At 43.7% G+C, this 24,422-nt stretch overlaps 1 protein-coding gene across 6 annotated transcripts in view; it reads right to left on the bottom strand.

The window, feature by feature from the left end:
• ITSN2 (intersectin 2) overlaps positions 1 to 24,422 on the bottom strand; it is an 89,485-nt gene that overhangs the window by 2,129 nt on the left and 62,934 nt on the right. For 5 of the 6 annotated variants that reach the window (XM_064448149.1, XM_064448150.1, XM_064448145.1 and 2 more), the window contains exons 26-38: positions 23,838 to 23,959; positions 22,082 to 22,178; positions 20,777 to 20,968; positions 7,508 to 7,629; positions 6,539 to 6,645; positions 4,907 to 5,090; positions 3,958 to 4,056; positions 3,612 to 3,779; positions 2,579 to 2,791; positions 1,753 to 1,874; positions 1,157 to 1,239; positions 911 to 994; positions 459 to 632 (exon numbers count right to left, since the gene is read on the bottom strand). In XM_064448149.1, the coding sequence (XP_064304219.1) occupies positions 459 to 632; positions 911 to 994; positions 1,157 to 1,239; positions 1,753 to 1,874; positions 2,579 to 2,791; positions 3,612 to 3,779; positions 3,958 to 4,056; positions 4,907 to 5,090; positions 6,539 to 6,645; positions 7,508 to 7,629; positions 20,777 to 20,968; positions 22,082 to 22,178; positions 23,838 to 23,959 (1,767 nt within the window). Of the gene's footprint in view, positions 1 to 458; positions 633 to 910; positions 995 to 1,156; positions 1,240 to 1,752; positions 1,875 to 2,578; positions 2,792 to 3,611; positions 3,780 to 3,957; positions 4,057 to 4,906; positions 5,091 to 6,538; positions 6,646 to 7,507; positions 7,630 to 12,034; positions 15,780 to 20,776; positions 20,969 to 22,081; positions 22,179 to 23,837; positions 23,960 to 24,422 lie in introns of those variants that run through there. The other variant, XM_064448151.1, reaches the window with a different exon arrangement.

Raw genomic sequence — 24,422 nt, forward strand, 5'->3', positions numbered from 1 at the left:
AAACAATCAATCAACTCTGTGTCAAAGCCCTGAAAAAGCACTTAACCTTTTAAAAAGTACTAGAAGCTACCACTTGCCAAAAACACATTCCGTTTCCAAGCAAATAAAAGAAAGCTTATCAAGCTGTTGCTGTGAAAATATAACCTAGCACCTTATTTTTGGGCATCACCTATAGTGAGAGAGAAAAACTTCTGCTTTCAACTTCTCTGTCTCCCCAGTCTGAAAAAATAATACTTCTGTGTCTGACACAAAAGCCAGAGCAGGATCAAATTTGGCTGCCCAGAGCTGTTGGCTCTGGAGGGCTATTGAACCTCTTGAGTAAGGAGGCATTGTTTCAATTCACACAACATTTCTCAGGAAGCAATCATACCTACAGGCTCTCGGAACTGCTGGTGAGGAACTGTCTACCCCGAGTCACAAAACCCCACTCTTTTCCAAACACAGATGCTTGCACTTACCGTCAGGTGAGAACTGATCTCTGTCAAACATGGTGATGCACAGGACATCCTGATACAGGTCCTTAATGAAGAACTGGCAGTTGAAGTTCCACTTGGGGTTCAGGGTGTCCTGCAGGGTCCTTGTAGTGTAGCTCTGAGAGCCCATGCTGATTTCACAATACGGGTTGCTTTTCCCTAAACACAGACCAGGCAGTGAAACACCTACGCAGCGCCGAAACCTCCCTCCCTCTCTGGAGGCTGCTCAGCCACATGTGGAAGATGTGGGTCAGGCAACCCCTACATCCTAGAGCAGCACAGAGCTAGTTCTTCATTTGGCCCTCTGAAACTAAATAATGGCTAATTCGTTCAGAAGCTGTAGCTGAATCCCCAGTGTTTCTCAAAACACCAAACTCAGCACACCTTTCCAAACGTTGCAGGAATAAAAGTCATTTGCCACTATTTTCTTCACTTACCATTGGGCTTACAAGCCTTCAGCTCTGTTGCTTCAATCACATGCACCATCAACCGTCCTATTCCTGAGGTCTTCTGTGAGCGAGCTGGGAACAAAGAAGTCAGAAATAAATGGATTGGTTGCAACCGTAAAAACTGGCAATAGCTCTGAAGAAGGAGCTCCTATGCAGGCACTGTGGCACCCTCCAGAAAAGGCCCTGCCCATGTGTCCAGGTGGGTGAGAGGGAAATACAGAACCCAGTAGGTACCTTGATAGGCCTTTTCACGTTTCTTCTTCTCAGTTTCGATGTACTGCTCTGATGCTGCTTTGATTTTCTGGACCCAGGCAGTGCTGCAAAGAGCAATCCCTATGGTCATACCACAGGCAGGAAATTCCTCAGTATCAGCAACTCTGGCCCATTTTGTCCCCCCACTGTGTTTCAGAGGCATCATTAATCAAGTTAGTTCAAGGATTAACTAAAGCAATGGAGCCTTTGGAATTAATCTGATGCCACATTTCCACATAAGCCTAAATAAATGGAAGTGGAGCTTCTAGGTCACATTAAAGACTGATCAGGACTGCGGAAGAATCCTACAGGATGGTGGACTTTGCAGCCCTGAACTATTCTAGACTGTTAACACTGAGAAGCAGTAGATAAGACACTGGATCCCACTGCAAGAGCTGCTGCACAAGCAGAACAAAATGAGAGAAAACTTTGAATCCAAATGAGAATCAGACAAGTTTATTTCCTGACCGGGAGACTAAACCCTGACTTGAACTCAGACACCCCCCGTCTGCTCACTGGAAACAGCCTACAGCTGTGATCAACAAGTTTAAGCTCAGATCTGCACTTTCACTACTCACCGCTCATTAATGTTGTCAGTTTTAAGCGTGTAAACTCTGTCAATGTGTGATATGTGGAAAACTGGCTCATCACTTGAGGGGTCTGTGGGCAATTTCACTAGGACTTCATTAAGGAAAACAGGCTGAAAGAAAAGCAAACGTCACTGGCAGCGTCACCCTGACAGTAAGTGGAAACTCTACAAGGATGTTTAAATACATTGTTTTACTGTAGGGAAAATGAAAGTCGTAGGACACAGGACAAACAGTCAGATCACCATATAAAGGATGTAAGAAAGGACTGAGAGAAAAACTACTCTGGTGATACACCCTATTCTGTCTTCCTAGATGAAGAGCTTGATGAAACAGGTAAGCAGAGCTGCAGTGTGGAGTTTGGAAATCCTGGAAATTTCCCAGGTTCCCTGTTGGAAAGCAGCCTCGATACTTAAACTTATCTCCCCCAACTCCAAAATCTGAGAGCACACGCTGTGTGGACACAGAGACTAAAGTTTTGCACCTTTTACTGGTTTCTAAAGATGGACAAGTATTTTCTTGTGATGCAGGAACTTGTGCAAGCTTAAGTCAAGGCTCCTCCTTCTGAACATCCCACTCAGCTGCTCAGGCACGATGCTTCTCCTGCCCTCTCAACCTCAATATGGGCAGAAGTGTTCATTAAACCAAGACACAGAAGCCCGCCCTTTTCTGGAGACTAAGCCAAACGGCGTTCGTTTATGTTGGCTGCCTGTACGTGCCTGTATGACAATGAATGATCAGGAGGGCCACAGCATTCCTCATCAGAAGCCGGGTCCCACTGTATCAACATGACCATGGGGCACCCTGATTCACTCACCATTTTGTACATTTTGAACTGGGAGTTGGATTTGGGGCTGAACAGTTTATCGGAGCCGGAAGAGACGAACTGTTTAACCATGTAGGTGAGCAGGAGGAAGTCATTGAAAAGGAAGCCGTACAGCTCCTTACTGCTCTTGGCCTTGTACAGCTTGCCACTGTGCAGGAGTTTCCTTGGTCCCAAGCAGTTTGTGAGGGAGTTGAACACTGGTTGCTAGGAGAGACAAAACCCGTTAGTAGCAGCAAGTTAATGCAGACATCAGTTTCTGCTTCTCTTCACAGTGGAGATTGCTCAAGCTGCACAAAATGCCCTTCTGTTTTGTTTAATGAACTTAGTTACAAACGAAGAGAAGGGAAACTGTTTCATGATCTGCCATGGTATTAGCACTAGTCCCAACTTAAAGTAGATTTAAGCCTTACCAACAACATACACATGGGTCTGACTAGGTGAAGCCATTTGCCTCATGGCCACTTTTCTGTTGTCCAGAAGCTGTGTTTAAGATGAGCCTGCAGAGTCTGCAGTCAGGTCACCTCATATGGGTGCACGGTTAGGTGATGGAACTAGGACAGACCCTCTGGGCCTGTCAAGCCCTGGTTCCTTACACAGCCAGTGGAGAACTGTCACAACACCTCACTCCGAAGGCTCTCCTGAAAGGTACAGGAGTCTGAGCCCCACATACCTTTGAGGATCTGGCACTGAGGGCTTCTGTGCCCTGTCTGTGTGAAGGAAAACCCTGGGAAACACACACTAAGTGAAATTCCACATAGTAACACCTAACTTTTAGCCCAAAGGCAGCTGTTCATTTAACCCTTTAAACGGTATCAGTTTTAAGCTGATAAACGAAGGTTTCTCAAACAGTGAAGGCTCATCACATTATGGCTGCAAGCTGAATTTAATAAAAGCTTCTCTGCCAAGAGCTCAGCAGTGGATCATGTTCCAATAACGGATATAAGCAAGGACCCCCCACTCCCTCATCGGCCTTTCTGAAATGACTCGGAAAAGTCTCCGCTGTACAGCACATCAACGCGGCTACCTCAGCAAGGCCTTCGCACTGGACGTGGGACTGTATCCATTCCAGCCTGTCCGAGTTCTCTTTCTCACGCACCCCTTCGTTAACCTGAGAGCACAGCTCCTCCGCACGCTCCAAGGCAAGCTTGAGGTTACTGTGATCGGGGTGGTTTTCTGGAGTGTTCTCTAGAATCTTGTATGGATCGAAAAGGGGAGAAAACAAGATCAAAACAGAGGTAAGCACAGGTACTACTTCTCCGCGATCTCAGAGAAATCCCCATAAAGGGACAAGGCTTTTTTTTTTTTTTGCTTTTGCTATCGAGACCAAACTCAAAATCATTCACCTACAAAAACGCTCTCAGGGTACTTACACTCTTTATGAGCAGAGGGTAGCGGGTTATTCTTTGCATAGGTTTCAGGAGGAAACTGGAGAGGGGCATTCCTTTGCAGCGAGGGTCCAAGGCGAGTTTCTATGGTGCAACCCAGAGATTTAAGAGAAACATTGCATTACTCATCAAGAAACAGTTGCCTCACCACACTGAAAACTGAAAACTGTATGATCAGATTAATTTTTTGAGGCATTCCAATAAATATTAGCTTTTTCAGTAAGCAAACAATACTTGGATCTAGAACAAACAGGAAAGCCGATGCTATCGTACTCAGACACTTTGCCAGCATGAACTGTAGGATCATTGTTCATGCAAACCCTTATTTTCAAAACCGCTCCAGCTTTTATACTGACATTAGAGGTTCCACTCAGGTTGAAAAAAAACCAAAGCCACGACAGAAACAAAAGCCTGATGTCAACAGTTCTGGCATTTCTCCTTTCTTGGCCTCAAAGCCACTGCAGCAGCTGCAGTATGGCAGCAACTCCTGATTTATTTCTGCAGTGTCCCTGCCTGTGACGCTCATGGCACACCTCCGGCCCCGGCTGCAACCCCACCGTTCAGACACACTGCACGCCCCACTGGATTACAAGCATGTTCAGAACAACAGCTTTTTTACTTCAGCTCCACAGACTCTTACCCCTTCTGACAGCATGAATTTTTGGGGAGGTGCAGACACCGGCACCATAGCTTCGTAGGGTTAGCGTTACACTGAAGTAACAAGCAATGGGAAATGGAGTAATAAATTAGCTAGAGAGAAAAACAGGTATATAAATAAAAAAGCACATATAGTGTTAACAATGGTTATCACATAACTACACCTCAGAAGGTTCTTGGCTATTTCGCAAGATTTTACTCTTCTGGGGTTTTTTGATCTGTTTGGGCTCCTGTCATTGAGGAAAGGAGAAGGCACAAAAGCTACTGAATAAGATACCTTTAAGTAGTCTTTGAAATCAGCATCTTCATCAGTTTTCTGCTGCAGCAACGAAGCTCCGTTAAGTTGGCAGCTGCAGAACCGAATGTAGGCCTGCATGTGAGAGAGCTCCGCTGCCAAGATGTCCCCAATCATCTGCACTGGCATTTTTTCTCCTCCTGTTTTCTTACGCACTCGCAAGGCTCTGAAGAGGAAAGAAATCACCATCCAACTTCGCTGCCAAGTCTGTGAGGCTGAAATCAAGACCCTTCCAACAACCATTTCTGAAAGGACACCAGCCTGCGAGGTGAATTTGCTTACACAGCACGGGTGCTTCCCAATGGCACGGGGTCCAGCCTGAACCCCCAGGAAGTCACCGGCACAACACACTTTGCTGAATGATCTGCCTGATAGGGTCTGCGGGACTAAGCCGCTCCTCTGAGGTTTCTGGGACGATCAGCATCAACCTCTACATTCGACCAGCAGCCCATTTCAATGAGTTATTAACCACTTTGTCTGTCCAAAGTTTGTTTCCAGAGAACAGAAGGTTGCTTTGCAGAAAACTGGAAAGAAAGCCTCCGGTGCACATGCTTCTGTGTAGGCTCTATTTCTAAGGTATTACAGCAAACGTGCGTCTGTTATTGCTATTTATTCACCTCTCTGTATTAACAACTCCTTTGTGAGGTAGTCTGAATGCATTTAGCTGTTCTGAATGCATGCATGCACAAGAAGTAATCAGGAAGGACACACTGGAGTGCTGCGCGATCACCAACTGTATGAAGTTTAACAAGAGAGCAAGCGCTAGATTTTGCACCTGGGTCATGGCAGCCCTGGCTGTACAGACGCCTGGGGAACGAGAGGCTGGAGAGAAGCTCTGCAGGGAGGGACCTGGGGATTCTGGTCAATGGCAAGTTGAGCACGACCCAACAGCGTGCCCTGGCAGCCAAGGGGGCCAACCGTGCCCTGGGGGGCACCGAGCCCTGCATCGCAGCCGGGCGAGGGGGGGGATTGTCCTGCTCTGCCCCGCGCTGGGGCGGCCTCACCTCGAGTGCTGGGTGCAGTTTTGGGCACCGCAGTATATTAAGGGTATAAAGCTACTGGAGAGTGGCCAGAGGAGGGCCACGAAGTTGATGAAGGGTTTAGAGGGGAAACTCTATGAGGAGTGGCTGAAGTGACTTGGTTTGTTCAGCCTGGAGAAGAGGAGGCCGAGGGCAGCCCTCATGGCGCTCTGCAGCTCCCTCCCAAGGGGACGAGGAGGGGCAGGCGCTGATTTCTTCTCTCTGGTGACCAATGCCAGGCCCCGAGGGAATGGCAGGGAGATGTGCCAGGGGAGGGTTAGGTTGGGTATTAGGGAAAGGTTCTTCCCCCAGAGGGTGGTGGAGCCCTGGAACAGGCTCCCCAGGGAGGCATCACGGCACCAGCCTGGCGATATTCAAGAAGCACTTGGACAAGGCCCTCAGAGACATGGTGTGAATTTGGGGCTGTCCTGTGCAGGGACAGGAGTTGGACTCGATGATCCTTGTGGGTCCCTTCCAGTTTAGGACATTCTATGATTCTACGAAATATTTACTGTAAAACCAGAAAACTTCCTGGAGAAAGGAACAAGAGAATAAAGATGAAAAGGAAAACTTAAAAATGTGGCTAAGGACTCACTTGAGTAACTTTGTATTTGACATGATGAGTTCCTTCCAGTTAACAAAGATCAGCCCCATTTCTCCTTCTGTGAGACAGCCCGAATCAGCCATTGGTTTCTGGAAAACCTGCAGTCAAAAAACCAGAATGGTGAGCAATTCTTCAGAAAAAAAAAAAAGCAGCCCAGCCTCTTGTTTAGCCCAGCAGTGATTTTGCTGTTTTTGAATGCTCAGTGTCCAATTTCTCAGGAGAAGTTAAAAGCAATTCCTTCCCAGCTGTCACTGTTTTTCCTAAGCGTGTGACTTCATTCTGACACTGGCACCACCACTTGTGAAGCAGGGACAACCACTGGGAACCACAGGCCGACTCTTCAGCACAAGAGCGTTCCCATGATTTCGGAGTCCGTTGCTACACAAATGACACTTGCGCATCACACCAATCCCCATGCTCAGGTCACTCACAGTCAAACTGTGTGCAGAACTACAGCTTCTTTCAGGGACCCTTGGCACCTCTGGACAGCAGAATACCCGTGTAACTCAGTCTATTTAATACCTTTAACACTTCACCACATTGTTGTTTTATATAGAGAGGTCAAGTCAGGTGCCCAAGACCACCTCATGCTGGCCAGCTCCTGCCCTGCCTAGTGAGGTGCTCTTGCTTCCAGAAATAAAATCGGAGACAAAGGCAGACAATAAACTTTTATGGTGCTTATACAGCTTCTGCCATGAGCCTGTGCAGCTTTGCCAGACAACCCAGCCCAGCCCATCATCTTTACACTGGGCCCAAACACCTAAGAATGTAATTTGTAAAACAGTGGGGTGTGTTTGCCTGGTGGACAACCACACAACTTTCACTAGAAAGGGAGGTGCTCACACAACCTCACTTTCTTCCCCTAGCATTTCGCAATTTGTAAGAATCCCCTTGTTGCTGCTATCCAGTCGGACGGAGGTATTCTTTTCCAAATATATTTTCACATCCAAGACATCTCACCTCTAAGACGAGCTGAAGATCGTCCATATACCTTTCTTCCGTCTGGATGAGTTCGTGAATGTAGCCCTGCCTTTTCCTTTCCATTGGCTGCATAGTGTCCAGGCTTTGGAGATCAGCACACCCTAGAAGAAGTAAGCCAGTAGTTTAGATCCCACTTTGGCCATCAGATCTGATGAATTAACAAAATTGCGTCAATGCACGCCAGCCTATGGTTCAGCCTATACGCACAGTGGTAAAACTGTCTATGGCAGCAGCGGGTTTCAAAACTGAGTGGTGTAGTGATCGACGCCCTCCCCCCTTTATGTCATTTTTCAGTCTGTCGCTTTTTTATTTCTTTGAACACCCCTCATTCTCGTACTGTGACGCAGAATAAGAATTCCTGATTTCCTGCCACTCCATTTGTCTCATGATTTTTCTCATCTCTTCTCCTTTTCTGCCATACCATTTCAAAACTGTGATTTTTCTCTTACCTTATGCAATGTCTTTTTGAGATTACTTCATCTAGAATGTGTCTAGGTCTGACTTACGACATCACACCTTTCATCTCCACCCCATTTCTAAAGTATTCTGCCTTGGTTATTAACTTACGATACAAATCACCAGTACAAATCTGTAAAGTTATAATGCATAATGTTATAGTGGTGTAACTTCACAGTTGCGCAACTTTTTTTCTTGTTTAGAAACAAAATGAGCCTGAAATATGTTCAATTGTTTTTATGCATCAAGTATGAATTATCAAAATCATGCACAGGAACACACAGACGTTCAATACCACAAATCCCGAGGTTTCTGTAATATCATGCAGCCCCTACAGCTTCACACTGCTTTTTCTCTGCTGTGTACGTGTTAGTAAGCATGACAACATTTGAAATTTAGTAACCAAATCAAAAACTGGTAAGAACAAAGCGGCGAATATGTGTAGCTGGGGAGAGGAGAGCACGGGAGGTCAAACCCGGCTCCCTCTGTTAGCCATCACATGCTAGCAGAGCGCTGCGAAGCGGCAGCGCAGGGAAAATAAAAAAAAGAAATGATTACAGAGCGTTTGAGAACATACATCTATCGCTTGATGCGATGCCATCAGATTCTAATACAACGTGAACTGTGGATTTTGCAGGATAGCAGAAAGGGCGTCGCAGGGACTCATTCAGATCCGGCATTTCTAGAGGAACGATACTTTTTGAAAGTTTAAGGGTGGTGTGAAAGGCAGCGTGACCTACAGCACGAAGGGCTGCGTCTCCCGTCACCCTAACAACACTACAACGTGACTTTATTCTATGCACTGCCAATGTAGAGGCCTGTTTATGGGAAGGCTGCTCTAAATAGTGACATGAAAATGACTTAGTAATAAATTTTGGGGGGAAAACCCCAAGAAACACTAAACATTTGGCTAAACTTGATGTGCCGGTGGCCTAATGGGAACCTCCCAGGCTTGTGTGCTTCCTGCTGCACCGGCATCAAGCTGCTCTGATGGAGCAGCAACCATCAGCGAACAAGAAAACACTCATCAAATGAAGTTTCATGATGCTATTCAAAGTACTGTAACAGGGAAACCTTTTAAACAACACAAGGAAGTAAAACAGTAAAGGATATAGCTAGATTTAACATCAGGACTTTCCAGTTTGGCTTTGTACCATAAGGAGGATCACGGATCTTAAGCTTTCTGAGAGGATTTGAAAAGATGCCACTTTTTACAAAGAGATCTGGTATTGCAACTCTTCTGATCGTCCAGAATGCTGCTTCTGGCCTTAGTTATTCCCAAAGCTACAATCGGGCCAAAATTACATGAGAAAAAAGGAGTAAAGTTACAGATCAAAGTGATTCCTATGAAGTTTGATATCTCAATCCACCGAGATGGGCTGTGGTCAATGTGTGCTACCTCTAGGTTCCAGCGCCTTTCTTTAGTCTGCACAGGACTGAGTTTAAGCCCGCCTTGTTCCTAAGACGTGAAATTTTAGGATAATCAAGGGGTTGCACAGTAACCAGACTTTATTTGTCCAGATTTGGAAGCCTCAGCTTTGACCGAGTGGTTCTCTCTTCTACTGCAAGGTACATTCCTGCAACACAAGCAGGGACGGACTGAAGCTCCTGTTGCTGTTTGCTTCTCGCACAGCTGTGAGAGCCCCCCGTGCGCTCAGATTTCTGTCCGTCTCATGCTGGCTGCTTAAAGTTGAAGCAAACACCTGAAGGAAAACAGGTCTTTTTTAGGCACCTAAAGTAATTTAGTTCATAAGCTCATTATCTGATAGAAAAATGCAGTTAAAGCAACTGGCTCCTGCAGTAACCTTGTGTTTGGACTGTCAGCTTTTGGGATGAACGGGTGAGTGCTATTTTATATTTAAATAAGCACTAGTGAAAACGACCCAAATTTTGGGGGGTCTGATGATACTGGCATAAAAACATAGTACACAATCCACACACCTGATTTTAGAGGGTGAATTCAGGCATTTGGACCTGAAGGGAAGAGAGGCGAAGGAGACAGAATAAACCAGCCTCCCCAGTGCATTTGCTAATGTTTTTCCAAAGTGGCCGTAGCAGCCCACAGGCTCACTGGTACGGAAAGGGTGGTCCCGCGTCTCTACCCATTCTCCTCCCACATTCCTGTTCCCTCCTTTCCTTGCATCTGTTCTGGCCCTTATCTGACTCCCAGCTCACACCCTGGCAGCAAATGAATTCCAGGGAAGGGGAAGAGGGGGGGAAGAAGGGAGGAAAACAGTAGTTTTCTGCTAGTTTAGTGGCCAGGAATGTGTGTGGAAGCAGTAAAACCACCTTTTTTGGCAGCAGAAAGCTGTTGGTTTGGCTTCTGTCTCATGAAGCTTCACCCCAAGCTCCCCATCCACCTAATGAAAAGCTGGGAAATTTTTGGGAGCGCTTGCAGAGGGGAATCCTGGCTGCCCACACCGGGGCCTCACCTCGCTCCGTTGACTGGGTAAGAGGTTTACATTACCTTTGGAGGACAAGGCAGCCTGCCTCTTCCACCGAGAGCAGGGTAGTGCCAGGCTGTCAGACCATCTGGGGCACGATCTGCCCAGCTCCCTCCCAGAACAACTTCTAACGGAGCACGCAGCGGGTGTCTGGTACCTTTGACACCTAGGGCACAGCGAGGGAGCAGTGCCTGCCACCACTGCGGTACCTCTTGTGATAAATCCTGCTCTCCAAGAGGAGGAAGCAGCTGCCTCCCAGGAACAGGGTAAAACAAGCTGGAGAGTTCATGAACAGGAAATCCCAGTCTCTGAAGTTACGGTTAAAATTATACTTTCCTCTCCAAATATACCTGAACAAGTAATACTTTCTTCCTACCAACTTAACTCACCCTGCTTGAAAAACTACCGAGTTTCAGTCAAAAGATGTTTTCCTTTGCAGGAGATTCAAGCACCTGGAAAACAAGGGGTGCTGGGGGAGAAAATCTTTCCAATTACTGACGTATTTTGGATTTGAGTATGTTCAAGGGGAAGAATGACACTTCCTAAAGGAAGGAAATCCTCCAATGAAAGAAAGATGAACAAGACCTAGCACCACTTTTAAAAAATTTCAATTTTTTTCTTTGTTAAAAAAGGGGGAGTGAATTAAAATTCTTCATTTAAAAGCCAATTCCAGAGGACTGATGTAAAAAAACAGATGGATAAAAGGCTTTCAAGGATGCCCAGACCTGTTTGGGCACCGAGTGCTTTGTTCCCTTCCCCAATAAACTTCCCCACCCAACGAACAATGAAAGAACACATTAAAAATGACAGCCTTGGAAAGACATCTTATGCCTCAAACGTGAGCTCAGGCACTTGTCCTGAAGGGTCTATCTATACCAGAGACATCACTGCTGTGGGTCACCAGCGAAGGCTACTTCAGGGTAGAGGCAGCCTATATAAACTGCACTGGTAAGGAAATAGCTTGGTTTGTTTAGGGTTGTGGGGTTGTTTTTTTGTTGGGGGTGGGGTGGGTGGGTTTGGTTAATTTAGCTTTTTGTTTTGGTTTGTTTTTTATAGCTCAAGCTAAAAGGGTTTTTCCCCCACCTGTATTAGCCCGCCTCTATTTCCCCAGGCTACCATAGAAATACTACATCTCACCTTAAGTACCGTGGGCTGGCATTAACACAGTCCCTTTCGCACAGCCAGGGAACAGACTGGCGGTGTCGCGGGACATCAGCCGTAGCCATTTTACGTTCTCTCCAGGCACACGTAAGGCTAATTCACTTGCAATGCACTCCTGTCACTGCCCGTAGCTGCCAGCAGCCTCTGTGCCTACTGAAACCCGTGAAAGGAACTAATCTAAGAAATTTGCCACCATGGAAAGCTGGGTTTCCATCAGGCCCTGGGAAACATAATAAAAACTTTTATCCAACTCCCCTAATCAGTAAGTGCCGTATACTCTCTTTGCTGCAACAGAAGAAATTTATGATTCAATTTTCAAGAGGTAAAAAGCAAAATGAAGTCGCTCTGTCACAGAGCCAGGGAACATAATGCTCGTACCAAGCTATTCAGGTGGGGAGAAAGTGCTCCCCAGATGGACAAAAAAAACCACAACAGACAAACTAGATCCTTTTATGTGTCCCTTTAATAAAATACATTTGCATAGTTATCTTACAACTTTGTTTAAAACCAAAGATGAACAATTGCCTCATGCTAAGCGTAGCCTGCATTTGCATGTCTTAACAATCATCCCCAAACATTAATAGCCTATCTTGAAAAGAACAACAGAAGAGATTTTAAGGCAGCACACACCATCGCGTAGCAGTTTTATTAGTTCATTACATTGAAGTAGCGTGACCCTGTAGCAGCTCCCAATGCTGCTACCGGCCAGGGTTTGCCAGCATTCCTACGAGCAGACTTATTTACAGGTGTTTTCAACCCAACTCAAGAAAACCACACAGGGATATGATCTGACCAAGCATCGAGAGGGCATCAATACTCAATGACCGGTAGGAGACATTTCAATTATTACTGCGTAACGTTTCTGACGGAGCTTTATGCCTTCTGCGCTCCTAACTGTAACATTGACGCTGACGTTACGATAGCGCTTTGTTCGCTTTCACAGCCCTTCCCCTTCACTGACTACTCGCACACTCCAGCCCTGCAGCCGGGTCTTGGTGGTGGCACAAGACTCTCCTGCATGGATCTGACCGCGGGATCAGGAACTCAGCTCAGTAAACTAAGCTTCTGTAAAACTACGCTTTTGTAGGTTGTTAGTCCATTATGCAAACTCGACAGTTACAGAATTAGGAAGCGTTTCGGCACCTGTTCTTGTGCATTTAGAGCATCGCTGACATTCTTACCCCCAATTACACCATGGCCCCTATTCTATGCTGGCCCACAGGAAACAATATTAAGCAAGTACTACACTGCAGGCAACACCATATTTTACCTTCCTGGTTGGCTTCAGTTTTAACTGCTAACCTTGTGTGGCTCTGAGCAACTTTTAGACCGTCAGCTCTTCTCTGGGGACCATCAGTTCAACACGTAACTCTATCTTCCACCTCGTCCTTAGTTCCAAAGCCAACCTTTCTCACCCAAATCAGGGATGAGTTTTAGCGCTGGTTTTACTCGGCTGGCTGGGGACGACAGCTGAACCCAGCTCTATGGACTCCTATCAACAAGGGAGTAGGCTGCACACAACCAGAGAAAAAGTAATATTTTTGAAAGAAAATGTCTGATTTAAGCCCAGCTTCTATTAGCTACGCTTCTTCAGAGATACAGACATCATTTCAAAATAATCTTGCCCTAAATACATCCTCGGCGCAGTCCTTCCTATCGATGATCTGATGTTATGTATACAGTTCTTTCTGCACCAGTGTGCGAAAGAGAGCAGAGCTCTCAGGTGATTGTGCTTGAGCTGTGTTAGGCGGACTTCTGCAGTAGGGATAAATACTGAAGGCAGGAACTATGTCTCTTTCAAATCAACATTATTAAGGTGTATTATAATAAATTGTTATCGTTATTACAGTTAGAATTTGGAGTGTACTCGGCTAATACCAAAACATGAAAAAGTAACCGTGAATACCCCAAATCCTTCATTTCAGCACTCATTGGTTCAAACCGAGGGGCAGCTGTTTCAATAATTATCAGTGCTCATATCTACCCACCAACTACGCATTCCACAATACTTGAGTGAAACTTTACCTAATACTATCCTAATCTCCAATTGTATCAGTCAGAGAACGGGTAGAATGACACTTGTTTTTGGAAAATGCCATGTAACTCTTTCCTAGAACGTCCCAGGTAAGACGTGAAGTTGTTTTTCATTTTTTCAAAGACAATTGGTAGCAATTTGGCATTCAACGAAAACTGCCACTGAACGCTGGGAAGTCAGTTTGGCTCAAAACCCACAGGTTAACAGTGCCTTTTAGAAATGGGAAAATTTATAAGATCACCTACTACAGTTAAGTGACTGCTTGATGCCACTGGTGGAGCACAACACTTCAGCCTGTATTAAACAGGCTTTCAAAGTCAGAAGTTCTGAGAAGGCAGTTCAGGGTGATTAGCACATTTTAGTAGAAATACTTGAAGTGTAGTTTCATAAGGAAATCAAGTCATCTAGAACACTTGAGGAATTATCTAGCACGCTATTTGCCTACAGTAACGTGATTTCATACCATAACAAAATACTGGCTTAGGCAAAATACATCCAGAATAAAAATCCATTTGTAGTTTCATGTAGGCACATTGCTGTAGTCTGTATTGCACAAAAGATACCTCTCTGAGCTAAAGAGCACATACACATTTGATCAAGTATATTAAATACATAACATCTCACTCTTTCTATAGAAATTTTGGATATTTTGGAGAAAGGCTTTTAGATCTCTGCAGCTGGACTAACCTTTTCCTGATAGTACCATCACAACATTCTCGTACATATATATTTACGTATATAGTAAACAAACTGTTTTGTAAACATTTCTGATTGCATAAGTGACCTTTGCTGTTTTGTAACCAAATTCAGGAAATCAGCTACATTAAATACTGTCTACTCGATCTCTCCTGTTGTCCCAGGAGCACAGAACTATTTAATGAGAGCAGCAGTCTGCTATTAAGTTAATCCTTTTATTTAAAGGAGAATCAGGGTTGTAGTCCTGAAGTCCTGGTCCCTCCCTCCCCCCGAACTAAGAGAACGTGGGCACCGTTACTGCGCCACACTTGCTGACAGGCCGTAACTGTACCTTTAAGGGCCACTTCTGAGCTGAGGAATATAGTTCCGTTTTTAAACCCAAAGGCTCTACCTTCAGCTCCAGGTATCTGTTAGTGTTTTGTTGCTGGCAACATCTCTTTATCAAGGTTACCTATGCATTAGGCTGCTTATTTAACAGAACAAAGAGCAGCAACTTTCACATAGTATTTTAAGTCACTGCAGACCATGGCCAGACAAAAACACTATTCAGTACCATCAACTATTTAATGAAGAAAAGGGGCAGGGGAAGGGTCTAGTAGCACAGAGGCTGTATAAGTACTTACTGCAGTAACTAGCACGTGTTTGCTGTTTGCTAAAACTGAAAGCAAATACAAATTATGGGAATAAAGTATTTAAAGGAAGGAGGTTGTTTAGGGATAGGACATATCAAGGCAAAACAACCTGAATTCCTGCTATAGTACTACTGTGAAGGAAGAAAAAAAATTAAAATATCCTCCACTGTACGCTTAATAGTTCTTTCCCCCGTTAAAAAGGGTATTAAAAGGCTGGATGGACTGTGCCAGATCTAAATCTCAGATCTTGTACACACGTTTGTAATCACAGTGACTATCAGCAGCAGAGACAGGTAGGGTTTGTTTTCTGGATGAGCCTTGTAGGCCACCAATTTTAAAAGCTCAATATGTAAGAGATTAAATCAAGTCCATTAGAACAGTAATCAGTGAACATTTTAATTCTGCGAAGTATGTACATTACAACATTAAAAGAACACAACTGCCCATTCAAAACAGCCCAGATAAACTGTGCAAATAGTGGGTCTTTGTGTGTCTGCAATCCCACCATGCAAACGATAACTTGATATGCATGCTAATGATCTACGATTATCAATACCAAAGAAAAATACTAAAGGAAACAAGAATGAACAGCAGTGAAAGCCACACAAAGACCCACTATCCTTTCTGCTTTTACAAATCAACTGGAACTGTAGATTATAAGAAAACCCACAAAAACCTAATTTCTTGACTGGATCTAACGTTCAAACGAAGCAAAAGGATTGTGTCAGAGATATGTGAGCAGGGCTGGCCACCCTGCCTCCACGCTACAGTCAAACTTGGATAGTGGGTCTCTGAGGTGCTTTCACACTGGAAGACAACATTGGGTCCTAAAAAAAACAAAAAAAAAAAATGAAGGATAAAATGAACATAAATTTGAAGAGTGAAACACATGAGTTCTATGGACAAAGACAGGACAACACCACAAAGGTCAGAAAGGAACAACTAACATTTGACTTTCTGAAAACAGACATCATGAGCTTCTACTCTTGCAATTTCATATTTATAAACACAGACAGTTTTAAGCACTTGTGACCAGCCATCACTGACTCTGAAAAACACTTGTAGCTGATTCACGTGAAGAAGGTTTCTTCCCAAGGAAGATTTCTGTTACGTAGACTCAACCACACAAGGTCAAGCCTTAAAGGTTTCTTAAAGGCAATGGCAAAATTCCCTGAGATTTCAACAAAGCCAGGATTCCTCCTGAGAGACTTGTAACGAGACATTAGGAAATCAGAGAAAAACTAAACTTGAAAAGAAAAGCTTCATTGAAATTTATTCATATTGGCACATAAAAATTAACCTGTTCAACTCTGCTCAAAGCCTGAAAAGAAATGAAACTTCATCTCTAGTAATATGTGCCCATGAAGCAGGAGGCACCACAGCACTCAATACCCCTGTCTAAGAGGCACTGCAAAGTCAGGTTAAAGGCCGACGTATGACGTGGGCCGCAGCTGCACACACCTCGTGGGCAATCGGAGACTATTCCGGACCCCATAATTTCAACCTGGAAGCTTTATCAAGCCTGACTGACATTCACCAAACAGTTTTAGAACTACAAAGTGACTATGGCATTACGAATTAAGGGGTTGATTTCGTATTTAATCCTTGGTAAAAGGGGTAATATTCTGGAGCTGTTGAGTACAATCAGAATAAATTATTAATCTTCCTGTGTTAAAAAAATGGATGTGGAACTGCAACATGCAACACCTCTAAGCTACTGATACCATGAACTCTCACTCTATAATCGTAAAGAGAAGTTGCTTGGCGATAACTAGAAAACTTCAAAATGTGCTGTCCATATACAGACACAGAAATGCGCCTGCCATGAGCATGTCAGTTCAGAAGTTGTTTTTTTCCACTATGAACACCCTTGAAAAATCGGTCAGCTTCATTCATTACACAGTGGTGGACAGGAATTACTAATCATCTTTTGTGCATAAACTTCTGGAAATATAGATCCTTGTTGTTGAAAGGACAGGACTTGCCTCGTGCCTCTAATGTGTCACATCTGCAAGTAAAGTTTGGGGAGGAAAAAAATACAGTAGATCTAGTGGTATTAATATAAACATCAAGTTTGTACCTAAGGAGATTGACACTGTTGTCATACATTGTCAAGAATGGTCTACAGAGAGAGGATCTGTTCGCGGCCTAACCAACGTTTGCCATGGCACTGGCAGAAGGCAGAGCTGGCAGGTTTAAATGGGGGAGGGAGGTGCTTATCAGGCTACGGGGACTACCTGGAGCTCACATCTGAGCCCCTGAAGGAGTAACTTAGGTGCCCGAGGAACGGCAGCAATGCTGGGCTATGAAAAGAAAAGAGTGAACAGGAACAGCAACCGTACGTCCGTGAGAGTAGGAAGAACTGGTACAACATTCAGCTCTGTGACAGTCCAGCCTCACAACGGGAGATGAGACACCTCAGATACGATGAGCTAGAGGCCTCTGCACACTGAGCGTAGGAATGTCTGCCTGGCTGAGCTGTCCAGCTCCCAGCAAGAATGTCCGAGACATTCGTTGAGAGACGAACTGGTCTCTAACACTAAAAGACATCCAGCACCCAAGCATGCAGATGTAGCTGGAGCACCTGTCTTGCCTCCATCTGAGGTACCTGAGGGGGGAAATCTCAGCTAAAGAAAATATAAGGTCAAGGCTCAGGCTGGTCCCATGGATAAGACAACAAACCAAAAAAGCTATCTCGCTGAAAAAGCCAGCAAATGAGAAGACAAGTTTCTAAGAGCAACTGTTTAAGGCAGGCAAAGACTGGCTGAAATAACAAAATTATCTCCAGACCAGGCCACTGGGAACAACTGCAGAGTGGTACGTGCAGCATGCCTACCCTGCCTTACACACCCCATGGGCAGAACAGGAAGAAAACCTGGTAGATGTGTCCTAGACAGGTACTGGCAACACACAGAAGATCTGATCCTGAACAGTTGAGCGAGCACTCAACGAAGAGAAGATGATGAGATTATGCATATTCTTTTAAATCTATAGCTATTTATATTTTGAAACCTCTTATGTACTTTGTTCTTTATGATGACTTTTGTGCAAACATTAGAATAAGGGCTATTGAAATGTCATTAGAACACGAGCATGTGTAACCATCGTCAAGGTCACCGAGAGCATGACTCACGAATTGTGAGTTCTGCAATCGCCAGGACTCAGCTGTATCAAAGAGACCTGTTGACAGACCTATGACACCCTTCACTGATATTTTTCTTCCCCGCTGCAGCGAGCCTGTGCCGGGATGAGCAGCTACACCAACAGGGACAGTGATCTTGTCAACACAGCTTGTTTGCTCACAGAGCTACTTCAGCAACCTAAGAGAAGAAACATCTCACTTCCTAAGTTCCTTCTTTGCTGGGGAAGTTTGCCATTACAGCTGTAACTAGTAAGTCCCAGGAAAGACTCTGGGTACAAAGATGGTCCATATAACAGTTTTAATTTGAGGGAAAAGCAGAATTTCCTAAGCTGCAATCTTATGTGAGTAAACCAAATCTGCCTGCTCCCTTTCAAATGCCATTACATTTGACCGTCTAGAAGAGACAGTGGGAGAAGCTGCTATTCTTCAACAGAAACAATACAATACTCAGAAAACAACTCCATAAAATGTAACAATGCATTTTAAAAATCATATTCTGTCGTGTCTCCGAGCTGGTCCCTAGAGGGCCACATCAGCATTTCTGTGGGACAACTGAAGAATACTAGTGCTAAGTTTCTCCACTTAACTAACAAGCCATGGTGGTTTTGAGCAGGCTCTGGACTTTAAGCAGAATTTTTTCCTGAAGCTTCCAAATGCATGTTTTAATATCACAAAAAAGTGGCAAGTCCCAGCACAAAACTGATATCAAGACTAGCTTATTTGAAATACTCAGAGAATTTTTTTTTTTAAATTCAACATATTCTTCATTCACCAATAGGCAGATTTTGTTCATTAAGACCCAGTAGATCTGCTTCACGGCAAACAGACGAGTTCTTAGGCAGAAGTTTAACAATGACATAGAGCTGACCTGGTGCACACCTGCTCATCTGCCTGCCCTGGCTAACCTTTGTCAAGGCACTTTCAAAGGAAGATCCTGTTCACACAGCCACAATTATGATGTGCATGGAAGTATTTTTACTCGACAACATTGGAATCTGAGAAGACAGCCTAATGACATATCAGCAAACAATGAGAAAAACTTCGTCATCGCATCAAATGCTTCCAATTACAACTTGATCTCAGCACTGCTTTTGTTGAAATTAGTGGTATTTATAATCATCTTGCACTTACCACATTCAGCTACATAACTCTAAATGGAAACACACCTGGTGTGATAAGCTAATATCTGTCATTCCTGAAAATTCAGGAAGTTTTAATATGCAGCCAGCATCTTAATTTTATAGCCCATCTGGATTTAGTCTATGCTACTTCTTCAGAACTGAGATTCTCGTCTCTGTTTAAACAGCAACAACAAAAACTTTTGAAGGATCATTATAATGATTCAGATATGCCTAATCAAAAGAATGTTATGTTCAATCTAAATGCAGAAGTTTTTGACATCACAGCCACACCTCCCAGAGGCATTTAAAAAAAGAAAAAGTGGGAAAAAAAGAAAATCAATGTGTAACCAAAAATGTAAGCACAGATATAATTTAGCTAAAAAGAAAACCCTGAGGATGGTGCATACTGTATTTTGCCCAGGTACCATAACAAGCTACCCAGAGAAATATTTTAACTTTCCAGTCCAAGCTGTGCCTTCATTGCTGGGTTTGTGAATTCTTCTGTAAGATTTGATCAACATAGTTGTGTTCTTAAGTGCAAACTGGTCCTACACACTAGCTATAAAGAGTCTACCTCAACCAGACTTCTGGCTGCGTGTTTTTATACTGAGAAAACTACAAATGATGCCCAAGGGAAAAATAGTAAGTGAAGGGACGAGGCTGATTATGTCAAAGGAGCAACTTTTACATTAAGGTATGTTCCCAAAACCCACTGATGTCATGGGTTGATATAAAAGTTGGCTGAATCACAGTGCCCCAGGATGAAAAACTGGCGGATTAAAAACGATGGTAATTTTCTGTGGGGAGAGGGGCCAAAAATCCAGGGCATGCATGTGGGAGGTGGGGCGCATGCGCATGCATGTGGGGGTTTGGGAGACACCAGAAACCTTTACTGTGTTTACGTGCAAAAAAAGACAGAAAATTTTCACCGCCAGATAGGTGTAATATCCTAGCGTGCAGTTCTCAGCCTGCTGCTGATAATTCTCAGCTTAATGTGTGTTTTGACATGTATCTTGTTCCTCAGAATTGGATGAGAGCTGGACTGCTGGGAGCCAGGGCACGTGTATTTATCATAGGATAGATCACTTGCTAATGCTAGAATCTCTTCCCTACCCTTTCTACAGTTACTTTTGCTTAACTGAAAAATAGTTTAAATATAAGTGAAAGATGCCTACAGCAGACACTTTTTCATATTTAATAAAACTCGAGCAAGTTCTGTAATGGAGCGTAGTATGCCTGCACTGACTCCCAGCCGATGTGAGTTACCAAACATCAGCACCTTCAGTGGAAGGGGAACACCTACCAAATCCAGTATTGTAGCTCACCCTAAAGCTCTTACTATGACACACTGGCTGGTTGGTAATGTGCTGGCTGCTTGTAGGTTAAATAGAAAGTATTCAAAGTACTTAGTACTATAGTAAAGTATTTAAAGAAAGGGTATTTAAGTTACCAAGAAATTCAGCTGATGCCTGGAACTCTGAATTCTAAACACAAAGTGGAAGAATAGCAATGCACCTTTGAAATAAAGTAACAGAATTAATAAAAACCAGAAGTTGCTTACACTGCTGACTTGGATCAGAGTCTGTGGTCATCTTCACGTAGTTTGAGGGGAAGAGACCCGTCACACCACCGATTTCTCCTTGCCACCAGTCAGCATCATCTTTGTTCAGTACATTAATAAGCTGCCCTTTGGAGAAACTGAGCTCATCTTCATTGTTCGCCATATAATCATACATCGCTATCACCTGACACACTATGAAGAAAAATCAAATATAGCAGAACACTGTTACACAAGCATTAAGGCTGTTTCTGAGTGTTTTACATAACCACAGGACAAAAAACCATAATTTTACACACACTGTTACATAAGAAAAACACCACGTGATCTTATCTCGGTGTGGAGCTGCCCTCCCGTTTCTTTTCCTTTCTTTAACTGGGCCAGGCAATAATCTTTATTTCTACTATCTATGCACTTATATAGCGAATTGATTCAGTTAGTATAGCATCTCTTGACCTTCTAAACATTTTAAAATATAATCAATTATGCTTCTACCTCTTTTACTGGCTCAGAAAATAAAGTGAGTTTGATTATCTTATAGCTGATACTTGTGAGAAAAACGTGGCAAAGGAAGAGGAAATGTGCATTAGCTGATTGTGAGCTGCCAGGTTACTGGAAGAGAAGTTTTGTCCAGTAACTCCCAGGAAGCTGTTGTATAAGCAAATCACAGCTGTGGACAACAGCACAATTTAAGCATGCAAAACTAAAAAAAAAAGCTCCTTTTCTGTGAAATAATCTCATTTGTACCCAGCTATTCAAACAGAAAAACCTAGTGGAAATTTGCTGCTTGGTCTCCCTCCTTACAAGGAGCAGCACGTGTAATTCCACAGTGTTTGTCAATAGTTGCTAGTTTTCTGTAAGACTCTTCGTAGCACTTGGGAACGTGGAGCTTCCACATGAGGAGAGGGCGGCTCTCCAGTGCATTCAGTAAAATGAAGCAGCTCTTGCCATAGCAGACAGACTGCTGGTCCTCACAGGTTTCTGGATATAAACGTCTTTTTATGACCGAGACTTTCTGTTGTAAGGTGTGTAGAGGATCATACGTGCTAGGGAGGGACGCTAGGAAGAACTGTTTTATTGAAGAAGCTGTGAGATTTTACCTTTCTTGGACAGAGGTAAGAGCTGAACAGACGTGTCCATCAAAAGACCCAGATTCTGACTAGGACTTTACCTTCCACCGTGGCACCACCATCAGATATGGCAATTGAACATAAGATCACGCTAGTTATATAAATCAGACAAGTATCCGAACAACTGAAGCAGTTACATAAAATACTCTAAATGAAATTTAAAGTAACTTTTTTCCACCTGAGGGAGCAGCAGATGTGGTTCTTTCACTGCTTGGACCCAGTAATTTCACATGGCTGGCAGGGAACCATCCTTTCTGTCTCTTTTTCCCTCTGGCCTGTAAATGTTTAAAATCGTTATTACACAATTAAGGAACCAAATACTCTATAGACAGGAAAAAAATGCAACAAAAATCATCACACAGTTTTGCCAACAGAAGACAGAGTGTCAGGCTTCCGAACACCAACTAAATACTAAACGGATCTCAAAAGGAAAAAATCTGGCTAAAGGATAAAATAACCCAATCGAAAGAAAGCTGCACTCTGATATGTTCTGGAAAATGCGTTCATCCAGAATTTCCAAGCGCAGCTGACGATTTCAGTGCACAACCTAATTGTAGGGCTGAAAACTCACTCTACAAACCTTCCATTTACGAATCATATAAGGAGTCTCCAATGGGATGCCCAGAAGAGCGGTAACAATTACCATAAGCTACTTTGAAAATCCTGACCTCAGTATTTGATATCACTTCCTACCTAGTACAGGATGGGGAAGTTTGAAAAGAATTTCCTCATTTTTCAGTCTTTGCTTTTTTAAGTCCCACAAGTAAAGATGACCTCTGCACATGCTGAAGAAACAAATGCACTTCAAAGTGCACCATAAAAATCAGGATGTAAAATTGAGCATGGATTTTTGGAAAGCAGTAACTGTAGAGTGAGCTTTATTACAACAAAGAATGAAAATCACACTAGCAAAAACTGGCAATTACATGGCTTAGTTTCCCCTCCCCCACTTCCCCCCCCCAAATTCTTTGAAGCTTCTTCCTGAACCAGCACTGGGCCTGCTTTTCTTAAAACACAAACTATTATTTGTTTTCTGAGTAGGTTTTTTTTTTTTTTGCACATAGTACAAATAAGTTTTCCACTGCTGTTAATTCACAGAAACTCAGTGCTGCAATTTCTCACCTTGCTCACTGTGATCTCTCCTCCTGTACCTGTGACGCAGGTGGGTTTTAGAAACATGCTTAACGGTTAGATTAGCCCTGCTCTAACTCCTGGAGAAGGCAAATAGGTGTTAACAAGAGTATTCACCCAAAACAGAGCGTGTGCGGCTGTAGAATACCTTGGGAAAGGCCAATGAAGTGATATTAAGAGGACAGAACTTTCTATGGTGCTGTTCAATCCCAATACTGGAAATAGCATTCAGTATTGGAAGTGGCATGTTTAAATTCAGGCTAATGCTGCTAAAGAAAAGGCTAACAGAGACATCATAAGATCATGATTTAACTTTTTGCATTGGTTGCAAAGATGAAGGCTATTGTGGATTATGGACAAAAGTCAAAATAACAACTATGATCTAAGAATAATGTCATGTAACAGTATTCTCAGCCCTTGGGACTGGAAATTCATCACTAGGTGGGGCAAGGAGAAAAGCGGGAACAGCAACCTTCACAACAAACTAGCTTCCAACACCAAATTCCAAGAATTCCTGTTCTTTCATCAGAATAATTTTACAATTTAATGTTTTACCAATTAAATCCTAACCAATTTATTAAGTGTCAGCATCCCTTCCATGCACATGCTCGTTGACCAAAAAAAACCCCAAGCCAAAAAAACCAACCCAAAGTTTAATTAAAAAGTTAGTTTTCTCTACACAAGATGAAAATAACTTCCTAGCCAGCTTTTAGAATGCTATACTTAGTTGTTTTCTCAGATGAAACCTAAGATTACCCAATTGCCATTCACGAAGTCACAATTATTTCTTCTTCAATAATTACCTGCAACTCTCCTTGCCACCATCCACTAGCATTTTTCTTCAGAATAAGTATTAGCTGTCCGGGAGCAAGACTAAGCTGTTCAGTTCCTGATGCAGTGTAGGCAGTAGTAACCTGAGCAATTTCTGAAAACATAATATATTAATTGCATTTATTACTTGCATTACAATAAGAGCTGGATCCACAGAAATATCCTGGTACATGGACATGAGCCAGCAATGTGCGCTCACATCCCAGAAGGCCACCCATGCCCTGGGCTGCATCCCCAGCAGCGTGGGCAGCCGGGCGAGGGAGGGGGTTCTGCCCCTCTGCTCCGCTCTGGGGAGACCCCCCTGCAGTGCTGCGTCCAGCTCTGGGGTCACCAGCACAGGAAGGACACGGACCTGTTGGAGCGGGGCCAGAGGAGGGACACAAAAATGGTCCGAGGGCTGGAGCACCTCTCCTACGAGGACAGGCTGAGCGAGTTGGGGTTGTTCAGCCTGGAGAAGAGAAGGCTGCGGGGAGACCTTATTGTGGCCTTCCAGTACCTAAAGGGGGACTATAGGAAGGATGGGGGCGACCTCTTTAGCAAGGCCTGTTGTGACAGGA

Source organism: Phalacrocorax carbo, chromosome 3, assembly GCF_963921805.1.
Source record: "Phalacrocorax carbo chromosome 3, bPhaCar2.1, whole genome shotgun sequence".
Classification (NCBI taxonomy): Eukaryota; Metazoa; Chordata; class Aves; order Suliformes; family Phalacrocoracidae; genus Phalacrocorax; species Phalacrocorax carbo.